This window comes from Fundulus heteroclitus, chromosome 2 (assembly GCF_011125445.2).
Source record: "Fundulus heteroclitus isolate FHET01 chromosome 2, MU-UCD_Fhet_4.1, whole genome shotgun sequence".
Lineage (NCBI taxonomy): Eukaryota > Metazoa > Chordata > Actinopteri > Cyprinodontiformes > Fundulidae > Fundulus > Fundulus heteroclitus.
The window spans coordinates 20666564-20694247 of NC_046362.1; the positions used below are offsets into that span (position 1 = coordinate 20666564).

A 27684-nucleotide genomic window follows, 5' to 3' on the forward strand; every position below is an offset into this window, starting at 1 on the left:
TAACAAAACATCATTCAGACTAAGATAATAAATACAATGTAAATTATATAAATACTTTTATTCTTTCTGTGTGGCCTGGTACCAAATGATCCAAGGACTAGTTCTGGTCTACAGCCCAGTGGTTGGGGACCACTGCTATTTAGCTTTACAAAATAGCAAACGGAATCGACTTATGATGACTTTATATTACATTAGAGTGACATGAATATAAACGGAATGTTTCATAAAATCGGAATACCTTGTACTTTGTAGTAGTAACCTTAAAAAGTGGGAAACGGCCCATAGCCATGATCAAGTTTGCATGGTCTTGTGCAACTGATGAGCAATATGATACGTCTCTCAGGGTGCGCAAGACTATTTTATGATATAAAAATCATCATGAAGAAGAGTGTGTTACCAATCAAAAAATGTTCTTCATGAAAGCATTAACAAGTGTTTACTGACACTAGCATAACATGAAGGTCACACATCTGTTGCTTTCTGTTTCATGCATCTGCAACCACGGGCAGCTTTTCTAGTTAGTCATTCAAGCCTCCATAATTACCGGACTTACAATTCCACAAAAACCAGCAAAGATTCATTTTGACTCTGTAAGGAGAACAGGAGGTAAACAGTGGTTTTTTTCACTGTCAATAAAAATCAACACTCAGTGTGAACTGACAAACACTTTTCCTGGAACAAAACATGGTGGTTTTGAGTCACATACTTTGATATACCAGTAAATACTCATCAGGACAGTCTCACAAGGCCTGATTGCACAGGGGGGAAAAAGACTGTGGTAGGCTGATCATTTTTATATACCCTTGACCACTAATTGGATAATGTGGCAACAAGACAAAACAGATGGGCTATTTCCACTTGTTCTCCAAGGTCTCTTTCAGGGTTAGGCTCTATTTTTGCCACACTTTCTGGAAAATTTCTCCCGACATCAATCAATAAGGCAAAGCTATCCAAAAAAACAATGCAATGTTATAGTTTCGATGTGTCGAAATCTCAGATGTTCAAGGGGTGTGCATACTTCTGCTAGGCAAAGAGTGCCACATTTTGAGCTAACAATGCTTTGAAAATTACCTACTTAGTCCTTAAATACTATTTTATGTCTCTCAAGCTGTGTAAGCATGTTGCATCTTTGTGACAGACTGCCAAGTTAAAGATTCCATTCAAAATAAGAGTTTTGCTTAAGTACCTGTTATCTGTAGACACAACACAGGTTTATCCACTGAGCCCGTTGGTGCCTAAATGATCCATTGGCCAGGGTTAAAAGAAAAGAGAAGATTCCTTTGTAAATGTTCAGGTACTTTTCAGAAATTAAATAGAGTATATTTGAGATGAAAAGCAGCCAATGTCTAAATAAAAAGATCACCAAAAAGTCTGGCTCCTTGAAAATATAATATACAGATTTGACTGAGGATGTTTTTATATTAATGCATCATTGCCTTTCCAGAACGATAAAATGCATATGCAGTTCCACATTCATAAAGATCCATGGCAAATTCCATTTAATAAGTAAGAATATTACACATTTGTGTCCATTAACGTACATGTTATGTGACAGTTTTCTTTCTTTTTAAGCAACATTTAATCAGCTTTGAAACTCCTGCAGCTACATGCATCACTTTAAAGTATCATATATTTGTCCCAGGTGGGGAAACATGTTAATCCTATTCATTTTTTTCCCAAGCATGTTGTTCTTTGTTCCACATCAATCAATCAATCAATCAATCAATTTTATTAGTCAACTGCAATTTGCATTACAATCGAAATTTCAGTTCCAGTACAACCGTCCATCACATACACTTAACAAACATTTTGGGGGAACGATTGACTGAGGCCTTGCGTTGCCAGGAACACACACAGTCGGCCGCTGCTACATGAGCGCTAGCCGTGAGGTGCGTTCCCCAAACTGCCCCAGACCCCGCTTTACACGGGGTCCCTAGGCGCACATTCCTGCAAATGTGGAAGTGTTGTAAATTTTGACACATACTTGCTTGTCCTTTAGGAGCATCTGTAGAACGTCTCATTCCTATCTTAATAACCACTAGAAGTTGTAAATCAGAATTGGCGAGAAATGTAAACTTAGCGACATCAACAAATAGATGAACAGGAGGTCCTGACACAAGCGCATGATAGTGTCTGTTAAAGCAGTAAGAGTGATGTAGTGTAGGTCCACAGGTTAACTGATTAGCTTGAGCTCCGCCAGAAGGAGCAGCTGCTTTGGGATAAGTAGAAGGCCAATATCTGCCAGCAAATTCTTGACTTCCCTCCTTCATTCTTAGTGACTTTTGCTAATGATAGTCACATTCTACCTGTCAGGGTGAGTTAAATTAAAGTAGCAAAACTTGTCAGGATTCAAGGGTCAGTACAAACCCTCTGCTACTTTGATAACAGAAGGGTTTTGAGGAGTGCATGCATTTGTATGGGAAGAAAAATGAGAGCTTATCGCTCAAATGTGATCAACCGAGAAAAACAAGGATACACTCAAAAACAACACCCATAGTGTAACTAATTTATGGTGTCCTTATTTCCAGAAAATAATCGGAGATGTTTTCATGAAATTTGTTTCAATTAAACTAATTTAGCAAATTGAACAAGCAATTAATAACACAAATCTTGATCCCATATAATAATGGAAGCAATACTACAACATCCGTTTTCTCATTTAAGGGGAAACAACATTTCAAATCCATTTAAATTAAATTTTGTTAATTAATTAATTTCAGTTCAATTCAGTTTATATAGCATCAATTCACAACACATGTCATTTCAAGGCACTATACAAAGTCAGTTCAATGGAATCATACATGCCGATTGGTTAAAAAAAGTTCTGTTAAAAAGGTTGTAAGCAGTGAGTAACTTACCTCAGGTAGTTAACTCTCCTGGCATGTTTATTACATATAAATCCAGATCAGTTGGAACTGGAGACTGAGGCTAAATGCTATTCTGAGAGGGGACCAAGGACAGAGTAGACTTAAATAAAAACTGAAATTGAAAAAAGGCAAAGAAAAAAAACAGAAACAAACTCGTAGCAATTAGATCTTAAAGGTTGAAGTTAACATGTAATGTGCGAGGGTCAATGACCAAAGTGGACTTTTATCTACAAATACATCTGATCTCAAAAACCTCATGGCTCCTCAATTTCAGGTATATTTTAAAAAATTATGTAATGTTTGCACTGAATGTTTATTTGAACAAAAGCTGGTAATTTTTCACGTAGAAAATGAAGGTAGGAAATTATGCAATAACAATGACCATCCCATGATCATTACATGAGTAAAACAAGTGAAAAGATATAGTGGCCCAAGTAAATTCTATTTTATTGATTTTAATTTTTTACTACTTTACATGTTCCATTTTCATTGCATGTTTCACACAGGATCAGTGGTGGTGCACTGAAGTAGTGCACTGCCTCCAACCTCCATTTCTCTCAGTTTCTTTTAATAATTTTCCAACCAAACATGACAGTGGTTTAAAGGTTCAACAGATAGTGTTTGCATAAACTATTATTGTTTTTCTGAGATTGACCTTGCTTCGAGACATCTGAAGTTTGCCTTGGTCTTGGCCCATCTCGGAATAGAAATTTTGGCCACTGGTATCCGCAATCTCATTCTTTCAGTCATGACCCAAATCTCATGACCATAGATCAGAGTAGGAGCAAAGATCGACCGGTAAATCGAGAGCTTTGCCTTTTGACTCAGCTCCCTCCTCACCACAATAGACCAGTACAGTGCCTGCTTCACTGCAGACGCAGCACCAATCTGCCTATCGATCTCCTGTTCCATCTTTCCCTCATTCGTGAACATAACCCTGAGATACTTAAACTCCTCCACTTGGAGCAGGACATCCTCCTCGAGACACTCTACCCTTTTACGGCTCAAGACTATGTATAAAATTTCTGAAACTAGCATTTATTTATTTTTATTAACTTTTTCTGCTCTAAAATGCAAGTCAAAAATATTTCAAAGGGATGGCCTTTTCGGTTTGTTCTTGTAATAACTTGTTCTGCCACTAGAGGTACTTGTGTAAAACCACAGGCCCTATAATATAAAGTTAGCATATTCATGTGTGATACAGAATTACTTATAGTGGTGATCAAGGACATCTGCAGGACAAATGATCCCCCCACCCCCCACCCGCAATAAATTACAAAGAGGTATGATACATCCCCAGACAAAGATTCAAAAGATTCAAATATGAACACCTTATTGATGGATACATGTTTATATGTGTTAATTCATTTGCATTATAGTGATTACAGCTTAATGAAAACTCACTGGAAAATAAACAAATTTGGTTCCTTAGTCTTTTTGTCTCTTAAGTGACAAGGGTCACTCAATTTAAACAACTTTGTGTTGATTAGGTGTGCATCTTTGTAATGCCTTTTTGGCAAAACCAGTTCTGAAGTTGAGTGCAGAAACTTATATTTTGTTCATAGTACTATAGGTCTGTATCTAAAGGATGTTTCGAGATGTTTTAAGTAAATGGGTTAATATTTAAATATTTGTCTGGTGATGTGTTATACCAATCTCTAATTTACAGTAACAAGTGTATCAGTAACACACACACACACACACACACACACACACACACACACACACACACACACACACACCTTTGCACTTACTAATTACATGTGTTTAATGAAAGTTTTCATTTTGAAAAACCCAGCATTTAGTTTGAAGTGTTTATCATAACAGTTCCCTCCTCCTCTTGTTTTCCACGTCACCATCAATGTGTTTTACTTTTGCTGTTGAAGGCAATGTTTGCACATGTGACATTTCAGAGGGATTATAAATTGTTAGGAAACAAACTGCAGTGAAGTACATCTTGGAGGCTTATGTTTAGTCTACTTTATACTGTACCTCTTTTCCATGATTGTAACATTTGTGTCTATTTTGTCTGCCAGCAGTAATCACAGTGTGCTCAAGACAAATGGTTAAAGGCAGAGAGACAAGACTGTGGAGAAAAACTGATTAACAGGCCTGTTTTTTTCCATCTTAAACTTTTGAACCTTAGTAGTGATGCTGTGCAAGAGATGGGGGATGATAATATAAAGTAAGATAAATGAGTCCAATAATGTACATCTAAAACATGACTGCCTGTACAACACAGTATGTCTGCCTCGACAAGTACACAAACTCATCCACTTAACCTGTAGATTATTTGATGGTTACCATGATGATGAATGTGACCAGATGGTCACCTTTACATATGACTCCAGACGTGTAACCCATTCCTCCTCTTCACCATCTGTGACAGCACAGAATTGATCTGGGCTGGGTTTCTAGTTACTAAGCTCATGACTTAAAAATATGATCTGATGGCTGAATGACTGGAAGAAAATAAAGCCAAACTAGTGGCCATTGACTACTTTTCTGAGTATTAATGAGCTTGGATAACACTGTAGTCTCTGGTTATATAAGCGGCAAAGAGAGAATGTATTTAGCTGCTGCTGACACTTAACTGAAACGCACATGTACTTGCCACCTCACCTGTGGTCTTATAGCACACAGTGAGATGGCTGGAAATATTGGATTGCAACAGAAGTTATGCAGATGTTTTCTTACTTTATTGAAGTCAGGTAAAATGTGCTTTCAAGTTCAAACTTCTATAAGGGAAAGTATGCACTTTGGGTTTTATAGTGTGAAAACTCAAAAGTCGACCGCAACACACCTGGCTTTCCAGTCAAAATAGCTTACTGCCCTTCATTCCCCCTGTTCACTCATCTGTGGCTCATCAGCAACTTCTCCCTCTCTCTGCGTGGTGTCGCGCACAGAGAAACATGAGCGCTCTAATTGCCAGGCCGCAGTTTGTGGAAACAGGGGGAACATTTATAAGCTGTGAGGTTTTCTTATCTACATCTTCTAACGCAATCAAAGATCACAAGGATACAGCTATACCTGCTTTTCTTTTTCATGCTGGCTGGTGTCTGAGAAGAGTGTGTAAGATTGCACGCGTCCAAACTGGCCATATGACTGCCACCTGTGTAAACGCTCGGAGTATATCATGGCTCTGAAACACTGGATCCTCAGAGTGCTGCTCTTGTTGCTGTGGGAGACCTGAGACGTGACCTCGCTTTAGCAGGGGAGAGCACAGCAGGTGGTCAGCAACAGACACAAAATATACTATCGCACACTTGCTTCCGAGCAGTAATACATTTACGCACACTCAGTCATTTTCCTATAGCCCGCTTCGACTTTTTGAATTTCCTTGATTCGCTCATGCATAATGCAGTTTAGTGCATTTAGCAAACCTGTGTTTTTATGGACATGAAAGGGTATTGCGGGCAGGAAGAGTTTGCATTTCTTCCTCTGCGGGTCAAACAGGAGGTGAGAAAGGCCACTGTTGAACAGACTGGATATTGACACAGCATTACCGTGAGCAAAAATATTTTCTGTGTTCACCGAGCATGAAAGGAAGGCTGCTAGACATTTGGACATGGCTTGTTCAAACAAACACTAGTCTCCAGCACTCAATCAAACTCACATTCACAAACCAAGGCTTCCAAAAAAAAAAAAATGCAACTAAACGAAGAGAGCCTTAAAATGTGGCCATGAAGGTTTTGTCTGATGAATTGAATGTATTCAGAGAGCACAGAGTATTGCAAACTCAGTATATCTGCAGCACATTTCACCCAGAATAGGAATTCAAGGCATTAGTGGAATCCCAAGGACACGACTGAAAGAACAGAATTTAAATAGATGTCGTAAAAAAAAATGCATGTCTGCTGCTGTTTTTATGTGTGGGAGTGCTGCACTGGATGGCCCTTGGTACAAGCTGCAAGGAAAATAGAAATGAAAGAAATAACAGGGGGCATAAACAATTGAGCTGTAACTGTTTCTTATCTGAGGCATTGTTCTGACTGATTGCTGCCAGTAAAATGGGGTGAAGGAATTAGAGAAGGAAATGCTGTACCCGCTGGTCGAAGTGCATTAGCTGCTTTAAATGGCTATTAATCTGGGGATGGAGCTTAAGCTATCGGAAACGAGAATCTGCCTGCAAAGCTTTTTGTCATGATGCAAGCCTGAAATGTGCTTTTGCATTAGTGGCTTGGTTAAGACTGATGATCTGTGTGTCACAATCACTCTGATTTTATCAACCCCGGGGAAGCTGACATCGAACAGTTGTCTCCATCTCTGAGACAGATGAGTCTATTATTACAACAAGCAATAGAATAACACATATTGTGTACGCTACAAGATCTTCGTGCACACAAAGTCCTTCTGTTCTGGTGGGGAACAGGTGCAATGTGGGAGTTGCAGTCAGTCATCAGATCTCAGGGTGGGACAGGGGCTTTTGGGGGGTTGGGGGAATGAATGCAGCTGCCACAGCCAAACACAATCATTTACAACTCCATACACCTCATGTGTCTTACACTATAAACTGGGTGTTTGTCGGAAAGAACTGAATATCACTAATTTCCTAACTTTTTATATTTTAGCTGCATGCCTTCTTTATGGCTAACCATGCTTTAATTGACTTTTTTTTATGTTTTTTTAAAATTTTAACAATTGAAATTTTTTTTTTTTTTTTTTTAAATAAAGATGACTTGGGAAATATTCTCACCAAAGATGCAACTTGGAGAACAAAGAAAATTAAACTATTGTTATGATATATTTTTCTGGGATGAACCCGGACACAGCACGCACACACAGAGTCAGTTCTTATGAGTGAGTTTTATTGAATAGTTTGGAAGATGGATGATGAGACCAGAGTCTTACAACGGACGGAGGTGAAGGGTGTAGAAGCTGGCTGGCAGGAGGAGTGTGGAGAGACTGACCGGGAGGAACTCTGGAGCCGAACACTGGAGAGCAGGACCTCTGAGCAGAGCCGTGGAGCGCAGAGCATCAGAGCCGAGCAGTGGCGAGCAGAACGTCAGAGCCGAGCAGAGGCGAGCAGAGCATCAGAGCCGAGCAGAGGCGAGCAGAACGTCGGAGCCGAGCAGTGGCGAGCAGAACCTCAGAGCCGAGTAGTGGAGCACAGGACGTCCGAGCCGTGCAGTGGAGGGCTGAACGTCCGAGCCGAGCGGTAGAGGTCTGAACGTCTGAGCCGAGCGGTGGAGGTCTGAACGTCTGAGCCGAACGGTGGAGGTCTGAACGTCTGAGCTGAATACTGGAGAAAACAAAACTGTCGGAAAGTCTTTGGGCTGACTGAAACAAGACCAGGTGAAAGGAGTCTTCAGGCTGACGGGTACAAACGGAGCTGACAAGAAAAACTGGCAGGGACTGAGCGGGAGTGAACGCTATGGACCGGCGACGGGAACAGAAAGAGGTGAGTCTGATAAAGCGGTGGGAACAGGTGGAAGCAGTTGTGGGTTAATTGCAGCCTGCCAGGTGAAACTGATCAGGCTGCGCAGGAACAAGAGAGAGGGAGAGAGGCTCAGCATGCAGCCAATAAGCTGCATCCTGACAACTATAAGGTTGTTTTCTGTACATTGATCACAGGCTTTGGATCTTGATCAGTCGATGTGAAAACACAATGAAAAATACAGTAAAAAACAGATTAAGCTCTATTATTAAAAATATTCCTCTTTAGAGCTTTGTTGTGGTAGTTTTCCTTGACTACCTCCCTGGTTGAACACTTCCTTTAGCACCCACAATGTATTTCGTGTGCAGAGATTATGTTTAAAAATGAGAGAAAACAAAGCATCACCATGTTTTGATTGATTTAACAAACATGTTTTAGATCTGTTATTCCTATAGATTAATTTAGCCCAGGCTTGATCAGTTTCGAAATTGGGGGCTTCCAGTTCTATTTTTCTTTTATTTGTTTGTCGGAAATAAATAAAAGGTGGCAGAAACCGTAGAGTGTTTTAAAGAATATCTATTCAGTGTGATAGATATTCTTAATGTCATGCCAAGGGGAAATCCCCAAAGGTTTTGGGGATAACCCCCCCCCCCCCCCCCCCCCCACACACACACACTCCCCAACCCCTAGAGTACTTGTTTCACTCCCCAACAGGATGGTGCCCTGGGCAGACAACCATATTGCCACCATCAAAACCTTTGTGACTTTATCTTAAACGTTTTTCTTTGCCAAGAGATGCACCTTGTAAGTGTTTTGTGTGCCTTATGTGAAATTGCAAACCAAAGTTTCAAACTATCACACACACACACACACACACACCAGTAAACATTCATTAAGAAAGGAAAGAATGAAACCTCTGTTAGACAGCTTGTTATGGCAGGCAGATTGGAATGGGAAGACTTATATTGCGATGGATCCAAGCAGAGCATGTGGGATACACCAGGACAAAGCATCAGCTCTTAAACAACTGACAAGTGTGAATGATGGGTAAGAAAATAAACAGAAAGGGGGACAATAAATGAGCAGGTAGATAAAAACTTTGAATCCGTGGAAACAGCGGTAATAACCGGCCACATTCAGACAAGTACAAAGAGGAATAATTGAAAGTGAAAGAAGCACCAGTCAGACTTGGCATAGGAAGAAAAGGTAGTGACGAAAGACAGCAGTGGAGGAAAAGCAGGGGGTGGTCTGTCGACTGAAATGGGAGGCAGCGTTTCTTGGAGGAGGGAAAAGTCTCTCAGAATGAGAGAGGAACTCTCAGCACACAGCTGCCCTAGAGGGAGAAGGGGATCTCAAGACAGTCTCGAGGAAGACGAAGGAATATTCTAGCCCTTCCGACTGATATAAATTCCCCACGTTATCAGTTACTTTACTCCCGCAGGCTTTTCCCCACTCACACCACACTGTGGCAGGTTGCCTCAGATCAGTAGATGTGGTAGAAACCATCTCACCTGACTGACAGAGGTTTGATCCTCCCCGATTATTTGAGCGTCAACAGAGTTACGAGCTCAAGCTTCACTTTGCTGAGAGACTGCACGCCAGGCACGAGGCTCCCTACTCCTCCCCTCTACCACTCTGTCTTTTGCTGGGCTCTTGTCCAGAGAATGACTGGCCCCAGCGGACCTGAGAAGAGGATCACACACTGAAGACACAGAACAGCAGCTCTGACTCTGAAGACTGGAATTTTACAAATTAGCAGCTCGAACACCTTTAATGGATCCAAAGGCTGGCTTGTGATTTCCTCACTTTTCTTCTTCCTCATCAGATCAGAAACAGTGGAGCAAACGCTGCACTTGCTGACAGCTAACAAAAACAGACGGACTGACATATGGACAGAGAGCAGTGAGCACTGCGGCGTGAATGTAGCAACTGGACTTCTCTTCTCTCTGGTTGCTAAGACCAAACAAGGATAGCAGCCAAAGCACTATCCTTTTCACCAAAGGTAGTGGGTGGATGCAGCTTTCAGCAGACTGCTATAGGGGAAAGCAGTCATTGCAAAGAGGCTGCATGTATAGCTGATCGTCATTGTGTTCATTCTGGGAAAATGCTCTGCTAGCTCAAAGTAAATTCCCCTGGAATAGTGAGGACTATCTCCTGTGTTAGTGGAAATATATATACATTTCAGTGGAGTTTCAACATTTTTCAGACTTTGCTGCTCATGCTGAGTGGCCTTAAAGCTTTTTTTTACCTAATGACTAGAGAATATTTATCTTAGAGATCATGGCAGGATGGATACAGTCTTTAAATCTATCACTGATGCTGCTATGTCTTATTCTGCTGGGAATGGCTAACACTGCACACAGCATATACCCGCGGATACGGCTCTCCCACAAAGGTAAAAATACACATAATTTGTGTGTTCATGTTTTTCTTAATTCATCTTAATGCCCCAGGTAAATGTGTGATAAAAATGCAGTATTTATGACACTGAGAAATTGAGAATAAGAGAATTCCTCATTTGAAATCAAGGATGATTTTTATTGCAGTCCTCTAAAAATACAAACTGATAATGGGGCGGGTGCAACAGAGCATCCTTTTAAAATACCTGTATCACTGACAAATTCTGTATTCAATTTTTATAATAACCTTTTGATAAAGAAAGTTACTTCTAACTACACAAAATATTGAATTATTTTTGGGTTGGAATTCTTAAGATAAGGTTTGATATGGGCAGTGTGCGCCCATGTTGCCCTTCAATCAGGGGTGAAACAGGTACTTGGGGGGAAAAAATAAATTGCTTCTCATAGTTGCACCCCAGAATTGGTTTCTATTATCATGGCAACTTAATGTAGATTCGGTGAGCCACCTGTGTTGAGCAGTGAAATCAATAAGAGAAAATTTTGTTGAACATTGGTGTTTTCTAGTTCTGATAACTCAGTAGAAAACTTTCCCCTGGGTGACATGGCTCTCCACCTAGGGTGCCCTTCAGACAGGGTTAGCACAAACAGTTTGGGGAAAATACATCTATTTATTTATCATTTGCGACCTAATGTTGCTGCACATCAGTGCATGGTTTATGCATGGTCTCTAAAGTTGGTATCTAATCATATTGCTATTGCAAACAGGCTTTACCAGCATTTCACCAGCATTTTCAGAAACAAATGCTGGTTCAGAAAAACCAAGCAAATGGTTTGTTGTTAAGATAACCCAGATAACTGAGAATTTGCACAGGCATATATTTACACAGTGCAAAATTAAAGAAGTATTTTTCACTTGGTTGTTTTGGAACATTCAAAATTAAATACATAAATATGTGCGCACACAACACACACACACATACATACATATATATATATATATATATATATATATATATATATATATATATATATATATATATATATATATATGTGGATGACTTCTGCCTTTTCGACCCACAACTGAGTCCTTAGGAGCCTTCTTCTTGTTTGTTTTGGTCTCTCAGCTGTGGTGGGTGACAATGCATAACGTGGTTTCTCACATGCAATTCTGGCAGTTTTTTTTTTTTTTTTTAACATTGGAACATGTCTGAAAGTAGGAGGCAAGTGTCTATGTGCTTGAGTGTGTTTATTTGTGTATGGGAGTGGGTGATTTAGATGTGCATGTGTTGGTATGCAGACTGATTGCTGTGTATCTCTTTGACAATAATGAGTTTTTTTTATCTTTGTAGATGAGAACTCTTGAGTAAACACTATATTTTCCTTCGGTTTCCTTTGATCTCTATAGCAACAGGAGGCAATAATTCCACATAAGCCTGTTAGTCATGGTTGGAAATAGGTGTGGAATTTGGATCGTCTGTATCTCATACATATGCACATGAAGAATTTTATGAGAGCTGACAAGTCTTGTCCATCAGTGGGGAGTCATTTTGACCATGTACTATGTTACATTACATGTTCAAAATGTATTGCAACCCAAATATTAAAATAGAAACTTTTTTATTCTTCTCAAATTCACAGTTCACAAATCAACAAAGCTAATGAGATACCCTGTTCTCAAGCTTAGTCAGTGTTGCCACATAAATATCAGGTGTGGTTGTGACATTCATATATCATGCATTTCTTAACCTACCTAAGGGCAAAGCTGCCAGGATGATTGACATTCCTGCCCAGCCTGTGTCATGCCTCTCTGATACATGTCCTGGCTAGCACAGCGTACCAGGGAAAAAGCCAGCAGTTGAATCCTATCATTATGGAATGATAAGCATCTAAGTCCTAATACATGCCTTATGGGCTCCACCAGTTATGTTGGTACACACCCGTCGATTCAAACAAACTCATATATACACACACACACACACACACACACACACACACACACACACACACACACACACACACACACACACACACACACACACACACACACACACACAGACAGACACCGGCTCAGACGGAATCATGTGAATTCTTTGCACACATCGGACTTGGATGCAGTTCATTCCACATGTAGAGGGATGTGGTTCTATGCATTCGTCCACAGGCTTGTGAGACTATTACCAACATCTGGTGCCAAAAGCAATGTGGGAAAGAATCTAATCTATGAGTGAGAGTACTGCTAATTTTGTCACTGCTGAAATATTTTTAACCTGCTTCTTGTCAGGAGGGCCAGCTATAGACTGGGATCAATAGTGAGGTCAATAAAGTATGAGGTAAGCCTGCTCATAGTTTTAAAATGACCTCACTATGCAGCTTTGTCAGTTTTTGATGTGATCCCCACTTTGCACATGTAGCAGCATTTTTTTCCCATCTATTTCCCGTGTTCTGTGCAGACAGCTGGACCAGTCAATATTATTTTATGTGCATTTTAAAACACCTTAATCCCGGCCACCATTTTATTTTCTTAGACTCCCAGTTAACTCAGGGCTGTTACCTTAATCACACAGAGTATTGAGTTACAAACTCTGAAACCACGCCGTCTTCAGAAATAATTAACCCTAAGCTTGGGCTGCACAACATCCAAAGACTTTAAACACATGCCTAAAGATTTTAATACAGCTCAACTGCTAGGACATTTAGCCAATCAGACGTCTTAAATAATGGGTTATTGTACTTTGAAATGCGCCTGCAGGGAGATTCGTTCACAGTCCAGCAGAGATAAAGAGACACAGTTTGCTTTGTATTATTTTCGTGCCTTTGGACACAGCTTCATATGATTTGAATTTGCATCATTCAGGTCTTTTGGCAGCTTATTTGACATCACCAGGCGACAGGAGCAAAATGAGGTCTGGTTTTAGAACAGCCATCAATTTTGCTCCTAATGAAGCTGTTGCACAGCTAAGCATGTGTCTGAGTGTCAGCAGGCTGCAGGTCGGTGTTCAGGCTTGGATTTAATTTGCTGCCTCCACAGTCCTGTCATTATACTTAGCTAAAGGTACTAAATGTGATACAGCACTTTTGATAATTGCAAAGAGTTAGACTTTAAATAAAAAGATATTTATAGTTTAATATAGATAGTTTGCTGCGCATTTACTTAGATTTCTGGTCATATTGCCACTTCACCATTTTGCAGCTTATTAGTTTTGTTTGCCTGAATTTCTTTCTTCATAATTCACTATGATGTCGGACAACTAAAGAAAACTAACCTGATATGCAATGGGTTAAGTGCATAGCTTTGAAATTGTTTGTTTACTGGTACAAAATACGCATAGCTAGGGACAAAGTGGCAATGTGTAGTGGGGAGGAAGAACCGGCAAAGGGGTGAATAGACCCAGACCCATTTAAGTAGGTTGTTTATTTATTTGGCCAAAAAGGTTTTTTTGAATGTTGAGAAATTGTTCTTTATACATAATAGTGATACTTTAACAACAAAAATAAATCCCAGAGGAAAAAAAAAAATTCTGAAATTCAGAAACCTCAGTTCATATGTTGGAATTTCATCACAGTTAACTGTTTTATGACTGCGTTTTTAAATAAAGGTCATCACTTTAAAAACATTTTCTCCCTGCGCTGTCTGCCAAGGACAGTTTTTCTCCATGGTTTTACATAAGATAGGATGTTTATTTCTCATTGTCTGCTGTTTCAGCATTGCTACAAAATTGTGTTTGTTCCTGGACTGAGAAATAACACAAACAAAGACACAATAATAATAAAGTAAGTAAAATAAGTCATAGTTTACACAACAATAAAATAAGAATAAGACTGAAGCATGAGTCATTGAAGAATCTGTATCTATGTGGTATCGACAGTTATAGACATTAGGTAATATAAATATTATTTCTCTATCAGGCATCTGGTCCGTAAATCAGCCTGTGATGTTAAACGACTGACAGGGTCAACACTAATGAATATACAGTTATATAATATCTAGATGCATTTGTGTTTATGTATCTGTTTAGACTTACATTTACATCTTGGGAGTTTTAGAATGCGAGTTCAATTGTTTGAGGCTGAATCTACTATTATATGAACTGAACACATTTGTCTTTGTAACTAATACATGTCCTTCTAAAACAATATAAAAAGATTCCACAGATACAAGAAATAGTCTAAATATGATGGTAGAAAAAAAAATGCTACAGCAGTAATTGAGAGTTTCTTGTTCTCAGCACTTTTGGTAAAACTGAGTTAGACAAAAAGACTCTAAGGTACATAAACACAGGGATTACTCAGGTGGCAATTATGGATGTATGAAGTCTCCCTTTGAACTGTAATTTTAGACCTCCCTCTCCTGAGAAGAAAAAGCTGTCCCTATATATTTTTTACGACCATGGAACTGTAGGTAATTTGGGAAAACCAGTTTGCTTGAAACAAAATGAGGGTGGGGATTTCTATTACTCATTTTTTTCTAATGTGGCAGTTGAGGAGTCCCATTAACTTTCTTTCATTCATGTGAAGAGGCCTATGTTTAAGTTGTATCATACTGGATTATGGCCAAAACAAAGTGTATGTGCTGACATTTAAACCACACAAGTGGAAATGGATGGCAGATGATATTTAGATGAATACCAATTTTTGAGCTGGATAAAGGAAAGAAAATATTTTTTTTACCTCCTCCCCTATCTTCCCAGCTCATCTTTCTGTCTTACTCGTTTTGTGTGTGTACTGGTACACCTCGGCATCACCTTCTCCCCCCTGTGTTATGTGTGTGCTCCACAGTTCGTTAATGAGATGTCCAGAGCTGCAAGGCAGCTGGTGAATGTGTAATATGTTTCCTGACCTTTTTCTCTGTGTAGGGAGAAGGAAAAGGAGTTACGTATTTCTAAAAAGTTTTATTTATTTGTGGGGGTTTTTCTTGTGGGGTGGGGGGTGGTGTTGAAAGAACGTTGAATTATCCTCCTTTTCGAGAGCATAAGGAAAAATAAATGAGCATCTGCCAGGAGTTGTTGGATGGATGAATGGATGGCAAACAGTGAACCTTATATCTACATTGTCTTCAAATTTGTTGCCCCTTAAAATGGGTAAAAATTACAGATAGTTGCATTACATGGAAAGGGCGTACTAATATAATCAGAAGGAAAACTGCAAATGATTAACTTTCATAGGAAGCATGCAATGATATGGACAAACACCATCGCTCGTTAAGTAAAACTCAACAGGCAATGGTGGACTGGACTGGAGTTTGCCACAGATCCACCTGGATACAGCTTGAGTAAGGCTCTTTGCAGAGACGAGTGTAAAACTGAATTGTAAGGCCAGAATCAAGGGACTGTTTGCCGTAAACCAAACAACATCATACAGAAAGTAAAGCATGGAGGTGGAAGGGTTATGGTTTGTTATAGCAGGACCTGGCCAACTCTCCACCTTAGGATCTATTGGGATTCCTACTGTTTCAGAGCACACTTATGGAAAATAGAAGACCATCTGTAAAAAATTTAAGCTAAAGCTGAACTGGACCCTGCAATATGACATTGAGCCAAAAATTAAATCCACCAACACTTGAAAATGTATTATTATAGGACTAAATAGCCACTGTAGGGTCCCATTATTCTACAGTTTAAATGCAGAGCATACCCCTGGCATATTTAAATGTAAAATAGTTTTTATTAAACTAAGTAGACATAAAATAATGAGAAAAGGAGTAACAATTTTGAAAAATATAAATTGTTATATTTTATTACAGAAATTGTGTAAAAAACTATGTATACTTTTCTCAAGAACAAATGGAAGAGTCTTTGACATTTCAGCAATCAAACGTTTCTTATACAATCAAACGTTTATTGTGAAGATGAGCAGTGGCGGGTGAGGCAGACAAACAGAACCAGACTGGGAAGATGAATCTTGGCAGAAGGTGCAGGCAGGCAGGGATGAGTGGGAGACCAGAGGATGCAGGTAGTGACAGAGCAGGAAAGGCGATGTGGACTGGGGAACCACCAGAAAAGGCAGAGCGAGCGGCGGGAACTCAAGGAGAAACATGCAGAACTGCAGCACGCAGATAACCTGACCCTAGCCAGATGTATTTCGCTCCGCCTAGCTCCACTCATCCATCTGGAACAGATCCATAGGAATGGGGTTTCAGAAGGCTGGGCTTTATCAAAAATCCTTGCATATGATTGGATAAGCCACTTGTCTGTCATCTTTATCGACGTGCTATTTCAACCACTCACACCGAAGCTAACCCGTGACGCTGATGAGAGAAAAAAAAAAAAAATAACAGTGAGCTGACAGGAAGAGGGGGAAGACAGGCGGCAAAGTGCCACGGGACGGAGTTGATCCTGGGCCAACCGCGTCGAGGACTAAAGGCCTCCTAATATGGTTCGCACAAACCGCTCCGCCACGGGCGCACCCCGGAAAACAAAACTTACCAAATCCGGTCGGGAGAAGGGCGAAAACATCATTTCCACCAACAAAAGCCTTCAGAGGCGTTCTCTGATGTTCTTTTAATGAAACAATATTAGGTAGATTGGACAACACGGAAGAAATAGCAGCATCAATGTTAACGCTTGCTTCCTCGATGCGAGCCGCCATTGATTTTTTTCACGGTTGCTTCTCCATTGTGTCACATCTATGAAACTCCAGCCCTGCGTCCTGATTGGCTGGACAATACAATTGGTAGGAGAAATCACTCTCTATGGGAGATGTCCCAGGTGGATGTGAGTTAAGCTAGGCGGAGCTAGGTGGAGCGATATCTATCTGGCTAGGGTCAGGTTAGCACGCAGACACAGTCAACTTTAACTGAAGAGTCCAGCTGAGCACACAGGATCTGGTAGAGGAAGGGCACATCAAACTGTGCGAGCCGACACGAGAAGAGAATAGAGGTGATGTTCTGGCAGGGATGAGATTGCTGAGGCGGGTATATGTGGGCTGGTGAACAGGTGACCAGAGTTGAATCTAATTACTGGCAGCAGGTGGAGTTGATGTGGGCTAATTGACTGGGGCAGAGCTGACAGGATAGTGGCTGGTGGCTGAGAGGTGACAGGCTGATCCAAGAAAAGTCCAAAATAAACAAACAAAAACCTAATCCATGACAATCAGATTTTAAGCGAAACTGGCTTGGCCACTGCTAAACATTCACACTACTTCCTTTCAGAGGAAAAATGTCAATAAAATTAAAATGTTTATGTCAACCTAAATCTACCGGTGGTATAAATCATTTTTTTGATTTTGTATATTGAATATATAGCTGAAATAGACAGTAAACATAAAGCCAGTTCTTCTTCTTTTCACACTGAAATTGTTCAGTTGTGGTGTATACAAAGTGGAACTGCAATGCTTTGGTCTGAATTCCTCATTCATTTACCCCTAGGCTTCCCCATTTTTACCCCTGTTTTGAGGTGCGTCTGAGAGCAACTCATTTTGGTGCTGTCTCTTTACATCTAAAGGAGGCACTTCACACCACACCCCCCTCCACGTCCTCCCTGTTTGCCAATTTTTGTAGTATGCTGGCCTGGGGCCGGTGTAATGAACAACCAATGACTTACCCGCCTGTAGCTTTGCCATCATTCAGCTTGGACCAGAGAAATCGCTCAGAGAAATACAAATGGCAGATTTGCGAGACTGGTAAGCTGGAAGTCCATGGTGTTGTTTAGAAGTTTCGCCCCACATACTTTGATGTTATTGTTCAAACAATTTAAGAGAAAACAGAAGACTGGAAAGCTTGAAAAATATGATACCCCCCCACCAAAAGGAAAAAAAAAAAAGATCTCTACGCAGCTCCTGGACAGACATACATTAAACTTTTCTGTTCTCCTAGAGAGTCCAAGGACACCACAAAATGTATTGAAGGGCTAAAAAGTTGATTTTGCACATGTCCTCTTTAATGGCTGTATCAGTGTAATAGTAATAGTAATATCATCTTTATTGTCATTGAAACATACATTGAAACATACAACAAAATTTGTTCTCTGCTTTTAACCCATCACCCTTGGGGAGCAGAGGGCTGCCATGTGCGGCGCCCGGGGAGCAATCAGGGGTTAAGGGTCTTGCTCAGGGACCCAGAGTGCCGGCGTTGGGGATTGAACCGGGTACTTGCATCCTTCTCTGTGTGCAAGCGCGCTGCTCCAACCACAAGGCCAACACTCCCTGTGTGATACTCCTACATTATAAAATTATGACTGAAAATGAGGCACGCTATGTAAGTTTGAGAGCTTTTTCAAAGCACAACCCTTGTTTGTGCATACTTGAAATATTAGATTTTTAACATGTGTTGCACTATTATACAGAAAAAATTACTTTTCCGTTTCTATGATCCTCCATATGCCTTTTATTTTGCAACGTGACATCATATCCCCTTTACCCAAGAGAATGCAGAAACAAAAGGCCATAAAACAATTAGGCAAAACACTCCCAGTTCACCAGCTACACCCTCATAAACTTAACTGTTGCAATCAGACATCTGTTTTAACCATGTTTGCCCCTTCAAACACTTCATCACCCTACTCAATATCTTTGTGGTCCTGCATGAGTCAACACAGTCAATAGGTAACCATATTTGAAAGCACATTTAGCTGGAAATCCTAGGGACACCTACTCCAAATTTTATTTCTGGCATCAATTAAATACTAACCACTCCCAAAAGGTGGAATTAAAATAGCAACCTTAATGTGTTTTGAAGCAGTCTGTGGAATGATAATCATAAAGGTAGTACGGTGGTTTCTGTGGGTTGTTGTGTGTTTTGTCTACTTTGAGATGTTGCTGGAGAACCAATGCCTGTGCACATATAATACATTGCAGCAAAGCACATGGGTAAAGAGGATATCAGAATGTTTATTTTAATACTAATTTGCTAAATCTACTCCAGCGTCTGTCAGTGCTCTGCAGACAGCTGCTGAAAGTATCTGTCTTGAGGCAGTCTCTTTCTCTGTAATTTCCTTTTGAAATGGTATAAGAGTGAGGCCATGTGTCTCACTGGATCAGTGGCTGACGGGGGAAAATGCCATCCTCCTCTTGTAGGCCCTTTAGCTCATGGCACAGGAGCCTTTGCTAGCAGCAGATGGTACAAATGACAGGAAATAGACAAAGGAATAAGAAAAGCTGGAAATCCCCTCCATTTTTTATTCACTGTGATCAGTGACTGCCCGGCATAATAACAGAGCAGAAAAAATTGAAATACCGCTCTGAACCATCTGTGAGTCTGACTGTGTAATCAAGAGATCTACCTATTGCACTTTAGTAAAATTCATTACCTGTAATTATTATAAGCAGCACATTTTCACTTTCTTGCAGAAGGCAAAACCTTTTCTTTTTTTTGTTTCTATCTTTCTCTGGCAATATAAAAGTATCAACACAAATCAGCCACCACCGACATGCAGATGCAAAAAACAAAAACAAACAGATATGACTCCTGTTCTGTTTACTTCACCACTTTAAATAGTTATCCAAGTCCATCATTTGAATTAAAGTAAGCAAATTTAAATTTCCATGAACAAGGAGGGGATTGTTTGAGAGCCAAAGTTAAGAGAAGTGTCCTTGATACAAGTTCAAAATAGAGACATCTGTGTGTGAGAGAGACAAAGGACTGTTCTGTGTGTGTGTGTGTGTGTGTGTGTGTGTGTGTGTGTGTGTGTGTGTGTGTGTGTGTGTGTGTGTGTGTGTGTGTGTGTGTGTGTTCGATAATTACAGGAAGCATGTCTGAGCAATGGCAAAACACAACTGCCACATCCCCTCTGTCTATACCTCCTAACCACCCAAGACCTAATGCAACTCAAACAAACAGTCGCTAGTCTCCAACTTAGAAATCTTATTAGCAACAAAATATACACCATCACCTCCTCCTCTGTGGATACCTAATCACGTTCTATACAAATAAACGTCTCCACCGAGTGAAGTGCAGTTGCTGTGGAGAATTAGAATAAACATTTTCTCCTTCTATACCACAGATCAAGTATCACTAAAAATATACAGATCCAAAAAAAACAAATGACGCAATTATCCCTTTCAACCCTGCATGGCAGGCCACCGACCTCATTTTTTTGAAAGGAGTAGATTAGTCTTTCTTTCGCCATATATTCACATATGTATAGCTGAAAGCTTAATATTTGCTTTAAAATTTATTTCAGAAACATTACATGAATCCCCCGGGTTCATGAAAGGAGCCCAAATTGAACCAACTGCACCTAACCTGGCCTATGTGCTTTAATATGCCTGAGGTCTCACAGGAACTTCTAACACACACCAGATCCCCATTTTTTATGAGGAAACCGAGTCCACCCTCTTCATGTGGAAATGAAAATCTTCTAGGGCAGTTCAACTCAGAGGAAGGGCACACCTCTGGTGGTTTAAGGCTTACTTTATATCCTTCACCCACAACCTTTTAGAAGCTTAAAGAAAGAAGGTATAAGGACACCACTTTACCAAATCCAGTCATAAAAAAAAAATGGTAGGTGTACGGTTGTGGCAGGAATGCATTAAAATGTCTACTTGATCTGTTGTTTTTCTGATGAGTATGTGTGTTTATTTTTAATGACATGTCTCCAATGGGCAACTGCTTCCATTTGAAAGTGGGAGTGGCAGTAGATCTAAACTAATGACTGGAAAAGAGACTGGTTCAGTTTCCTGTCTGATAAAAAGGGCTTCCTCGCAGTTAAAAAGACCGAAGTAAATCAAATATACAACATCTTCCCAGAACGACGTCCTGCTTTTCTGACAGAGCCATGGAAACAGCCTGGTTATCATCCTTCAGAATTTATTGATGCTTTTAAGGTTTGCTTTGAACTTAGCGTGCTTTAACATTTAGTGATGAAAGCATAGCTGAATCCAGAAATAGGAGACATTTGTGCAACTCTCAAAGAAAATGATTGTATGGAGGAATGATAGTGTCACACTTAGTTAAAACACGTATAGCTGGGTACCATGAGCAAACGTCCGTCTGTCTGTTTGCCGTTAAAATATATTGATCATATGAAAATATGTTTTGCCCCTTTTTGTAAACGTATCGTCCTACTCTGAATCACCCAGTTGGTTGTTGGAGTTGCTGAAAGGACATCTGTTGTTGCTCCCATTTGGCCGACAAGCATATTTGTAGAGTGACATACCAGCACAGATCTGATGTAGCTGAAATCATTGTCCCAAGAAAGAATAGCGATTCATACTTAAAATGTAAAGGGCTTCATTAATATGGACAGAAAACTTCCATACCTTTTTTAAAAAGGGTGTAGTGCTGCAATGACAGATGTGTCATTTAGCTCTTTACTAAAATATTCATTAATTTGTTTGTTCAATTTAGTATAATTTCAATCTATTAAGAAATTAATACATAATATAATAACAATATAAATATAATTAAAGTGCCTTTAGATTACATATGTTGGGAATTGATGCCATTTAAAGTTAATTGAATTGAATCAGTATTTAAATAAAAGGAATTTTCCAAAATAGTTCACAATAGTAATATCAGAAAATGATTTTTTTGACATGGGTATTAAATACTTTTTTATCAATGAAATGAATGCGCATGTACTTAAAATTAACATTTATATAATTAAGATTCATCTTAAATTGTGGTTTAAAGTTGCAAAAGAAGCCAGTTCATACCTTAAAACGTAAATATATACAAGTAGTTGCAAGTGGAATGTTATGAAATTTTAATATGTGCATGTAAACACAAGCAAACCAATGGTTCTTTGCTAATAAATAAGGACACAAATTTAAAATGTGGTATTTGTTAGACGTTAATAAAAATTACAAAGTTGAACCATCTCAGTCTAAAGAGATGTTTCACATAGACTTTGCTGACTGTGCAGATCTTTAAGCTCTTTGGCTGCTTTCACAAAACTGGAGTGTTTTTCACCTGTACCATACTGCTCTATATCTGCCAGGCAACACATAAACATTTAGAATACAGTTTACTTAAAAGTTAGCTTTTTACTTATTCTTTCCAAAAACTGAATTATGCCAGTCATGCCTATACATCTCCTGCGGCATTTGCATCTGTTGTGCATGCAGGGGAAAGGGGGACGGATGCTTCTTACCGACTCTCTATTAACAAACCAACTGTTCTCTACCTCTGATTAGTTCAAACCTCTATGTATTTTACCACACCTCTTGCACTTTAAAATTTAACAAAAAAGTATGTCTGAATCTTCATATAAGGTGCAGCCAAGATAACGCTGCATTTTAAATGACTCACATATCCAGGATTTATCCTGTCCCACATATATATTTGCAATCTGTGACTCTATCTGTTTTATGTTGATGAGGCTTTAGAGTTGCTTGTTTCATGCTTTCAATGTTCTATAACATTTCAACAAAACAGCATCTTTATAAGCAAATTTGAGTAGCATCTATGCTGCACATTCGCCCTCATATGCAATGTAAAAAAGTAACATGATAACTCTGTATGAATGTCCATGCAGAACTTTGGCAGATGAACAGGACCTGGATCTTCCAGGGACGTGGAGTGCCTCTTCAGCCCCAGACCATGCTGCTGGACGAGAGCCACCAAAGGCTTTATGTTGGTGCCAAGAATGCTTTGTTCTCCCTTAACCTGGATAGGGTTAACGCCCACCATAGACAGGTAGGCTGGGCTTCAGCCCCCTTCTGCTTGTTAGATTTTAATAGTTTAGGTGATCAACCGACAATGAACATACTTGTGTGAGAGCGAAAATGATAAGGTTTCTAATAAATACGAATATTTTTGCTATGCATGACTTTCCATTTTGAGGGATTAGTGTTGCCAGTGATATCTAATGCTTATAAAACACCCAGAAAAACAATGGTTATATGTCTAGGTATACTTATAGACCTAGACATAGGTATATACTTATAACATTACATACTTTGTCTACTATTCAGCAATTGGGAATATGTGGAAACTGCTTTTCTTTCAGATCAACTGGGGGAGTACTGAATTTCAGATAGAGGAGTGTATGATGAAGGGGAGGGAAAAGGTAAGAACTGTGTAAAACATATTATAGCTAAATGTGTTTTCATTTAGGACTTGCAAAACAGCAAGGTCTAGCCATCAGGACTAGTAAAGACAAATTTTAAGTTAATAAAATATATTAACCTACCTTAGCCTATACATTTACAGCCGGGAATCATGATAAAAAATATCTGCTGTGTATTGACAGCTTGAGTTTATGTCTGAGCCCCATGACCTATGTTCAAGCTTAATTATTGATAGTACTGACAAATTATATATGGCTTTTTCTATAAACGTTATTATCTTGCACAATCCACACCACAGTGTTTACTCAATGTTTCATGTCTCTATCTCAACAGCCTGAATGTGCAAACTACATTAAAGTTTTGCAACAATACAACCAGACTCATTTGCTGGTCTGTGGAACAGGGGCCTTTAATCCCGTCTGTGCCATGGTCAAAGTGGGACACAAAGGGAAGGTAAGTGATGAAATGGATAGAAAGTTTGATTTAGAGTCAAAACATTTCCAAATACATTTTATTGACCAGCATCTACATAACTTTCATTTTACAGATGCTTTTATCTAATGTGACTGACAACTAAGGAATAGCTTGGAATAGGTTAAGGATAGCAACCAAAGATAACTTTGTAAACAGACCGGAAACGGAGCAGATTGTTTTGTCTGTTGATTTTTCTTTAGGCCTGAAAAACACTGTTTGGATTTTTAGAAGTGAGGCTCTGTGATGTTATCATAACACTGTAGCTGCATTAATTGTGCTAATTAGAAATATCAAAAAATCCAACTCAAACACATTGGATCTCTGCTATGGATATTTGAGCAATGATTCAAAAATAAAATTCTTAAATGTCCTCCATGCTATTCAAATGTTTCATTTAACTTGGGCTGCTGGCTGCTTGAAACCAAAACTTTTAGCAAAGTGCACTTTCTGAATAATTCAGGCAAAAATTATTTCCCATAAATGGACTTCTGACAAGTCCAGGTTGTACCACGTTTCTCGTCTAAACCCAGCTGAAGATACACACCAAATCTCTGCAATTAAGCAAAGATAAGAAGGTAATAGACAGATAGATGGATGGATTAATTGAATTATTCGACAACTTGGGGCACATATAGAGCAATGAAATTAAATTTCCAGTAGGTCAGTTGATCATTCAATTCAAACAGTGGGACAGCAGCTTTTGTCTTGAGCCTAACTTCAAGGAATCTGAATCTTCCTTTTCAATATCTGTTTTTTTGTGCTTGTTTCTGACGCAGTTAGCCAAGCAGTAATGCAAAGACAATATTCAAGTTTCCATTGATAATGCAGCAAACAGTTTAAATTATGTGGCTGAAACCATAGATGCAGTGTTTTGAGATCATCTTTTAGTCACAAGCTTTTATGACTCTTAGCACATCTCAGACTGCTGAGTTATTAAACACTGTGCTTACAGTGCTGCCCTAGATTGATCCATGTGCCTTGCACCAATGGGTGATGTGAGATGGAGATGGAGAGGATGCAGAGCTAGCAAAGAAGATATTTCGATTTATAAAGAGAGAGACAGGCATTTGGGGCAGATCCCTTTTTCATATTTATATTTATTTTTTTTAAAAGCTGGCATCCCTACTGTTCATGTGAACAAGATTATCACCCCCTACACCCCTGCTCTCTCAAGGAGGTTCCTGGCTAGAAATGATTAATGCATGTTTATTTCGGCATCTGAATAGAACTTTCTTGTCTTTCATGAATAGTGGTGTACAGCCAAAACAGGCTGCATACATCGGCACTAGCATTTATGTACACAGTATGGCACATAGTTTCCACATGTGAAACACGGGGCAGTTTTGGTATGTGTGAGGCTTTTTAGAGAGATGAAAGGTAAAAGCCTTTCCAGCCTGCACACTAACTTTTATACGAGAGGTCAACTAGGCCAGCCGCAGCTTTTGACAGAAATAATGCTTAGCCATCCTTCAGCTCACAATTGCTCATTGCTCAGGATAACCACATCAACGTGTCTGATTAATGGAGGCATAGAAAACTCCTCTCTACGAGTCTTAGATGTGGCAATGAATCAAATTTACATCACCATAAATTACAACATAGTATACTGCTATTGATAACATCGCTCCCAGATGAATAATATATTTATCACACATTGTAATGAAATAAAATGTTCTTCCTTTTAAAATTGTCTAGACACAAAACACAGTTATATTTTTCTGCCAATTTAGATTTACATTTGAGAGATCAGCTTCGATGATGGATGAGTTTCAGAATCTTACTTGTGTTGGCGCCCATATAGGCACACCACAGTTGGTTTCTGTGGCCATTCATAAATCAAGACAGAATGTGATATTACACAATCTGAATGCTAGTAACTACTTAAGATTTTCATGGTGGCCCACAGTATGAGTTGCGGTTCTACATGGAGCTCATTTGTGTGTGTGCCCTTCCATTGCCTGCACTGCAGATGAGTGGGAGTGAGGATTCCACAATAATAAAAGGGCAAAGCAAAGCTGGACATACACTTTTTTCTTACTGGCAGTCGTTCATTCGGTCATCCATCACTACATTTCTCATCTACTTTCCTTCTTCTCCATCCATCACGTTATGATTCTCCCTTCAATTATTTTCATTGACTTATTGCCCCCGTCCTCTTCGGGGATTAGTCTCAGTTATATTGCAGGGTCTGCTGCTCAGAGTGCAGCTATGATATCTATGTTCATGAGAATTTATATGGTAATTATTAAGTTCATATTGTGTTTATGTTTTTGACTCAGGAAACAATGTTTGCTTTTGAAGAGGAAAGTGTTGTGAGCGGGAAGGGACGGTGTCCATATGACCCAAACAGCTCCTGCATGTCCACACTCTGCAGTAAGACATAACTAATTATTTTACTTATAATTTTACCATCAGTGGAGCCTAAAGCACAATGTATTCATTTCAGTTGAATTTCTAGTAGAACTATTGCATCTTTTAATAGTAAATACTGCCACCTTGTGGTTAATATTCTATCAGTACTTTCACTTTCTTAAAAAAAATATATATATCTTTTTTTCTGTGTTATCAGGAGGAGAGCTCTATATTGGCCTGTACACTGACTACTGGGAGAATGATGGTGCCTTGTGTCGACTCAACAATCAAACCTTCACACGAACCGAAAGAAATGATAGGCAGCAGCTCAATGGTTGGTTGACTTAAAAAAGATCTGTCTGTCGGTCCGTCTATCTATCTATCTATCTATCTATCTATCTATCTATCTATCTATCTATCTATCTATCTATCTATCTATCTATCTATCTATCTATCTATCTATCTATCTATCTATCTATCTATCTATCTATCTATCTATCTATCTATCTATCTATCTATCTATCTATCTATCTATCTATCTGTCTGTCTATCTATCTATCTATATGTGTGTACATTTTGGCATGTAAAAAATATATCTTGGGTTTCCTGTGGAATTGACGATATTTAGTATTCAGAGATTCTAAGGTCAGTCGCAGTCAGACTTTTTATGAGCAGTTTCTAATTGGTTTTAAAAAGTCCAAATCTGTTCCCACAGAATGTGCCTATACAGTTTGCCAGTTAAGGAAAAGAGAAATTACTCAGCTCATTGAGAAATTAGCAAAACTGGTTTTACTTTGACACAAGATGTAAAAGTCAAAGAATAAAAATATAGCATTTTGTAAAAGTATAAAAAATTAGCTTTTCCACAATCTCACGTGGCATTCTGTGGTAACTTGTCAACAGAAGGCGCTTGGGTGTCAATCCCATAATAATTGCAGGAAAACATAACATTTACAAAATAAAAAGTAATTATCACTGTTCTCTTATAAACTGCTCCTGACATTTGATTTTCAGATTAATTTGATTTTTATATGGCGCGGGGTGTCAGACTGATGATGTTTATACATTTTTAGACCTTTGGCTTGCATGTGACTTCATGCTGGTCTCTTATTGGTTACTTAAATATTCTCCTCCTTTCTGTGCCTTTGGCCAATCAGTGCTTTTGTGTCATTCTACATTTAATCAGAATAATTAATAATATCATATAGTCACACCCCTGGCAGCTAAGGTGCGCAAATGTAATTTATGCATACAAATGAAAACTAAACAGTCAAACAACAGCAACAACAGAGGAAAACACAATTGTTCA

The 27684-nt window shown here is 39.2% G+C and overlaps 1 protein-coding gene across 1 annotated transcript in view; it reads left to right on the forward strand.

Annotated features, from left to right (window-relative positions):
• The first annotated feature begins 9536 nt into the window (after positions 1–9536).
• Positions 9537–27684, forward strand: part of sema3e (sema domain, immunoglobulin domain (Ig), short basic domain, secreted, (semaphorin) 3E) — a 29461-nt gene continuing 11313 nt past the window's right edge. Inside the window, 6 exon segments of the mRNA XM_036150473.1 lie at positions 9537–10639; positions 23015–23175; positions 23489–23548; positions 23883–24002; positions 26303–26396; positions 26593–26709. Of these exon segments, the coding sequence (XP_036006366.1) occupies positions 10525–10639; positions 23015–23175; positions 23489–23548; positions 23883–24002; positions 26303–26396; positions 26593–26709 (667 nt within the window). The 5' untranslated portion in view covers positions 9537–10524.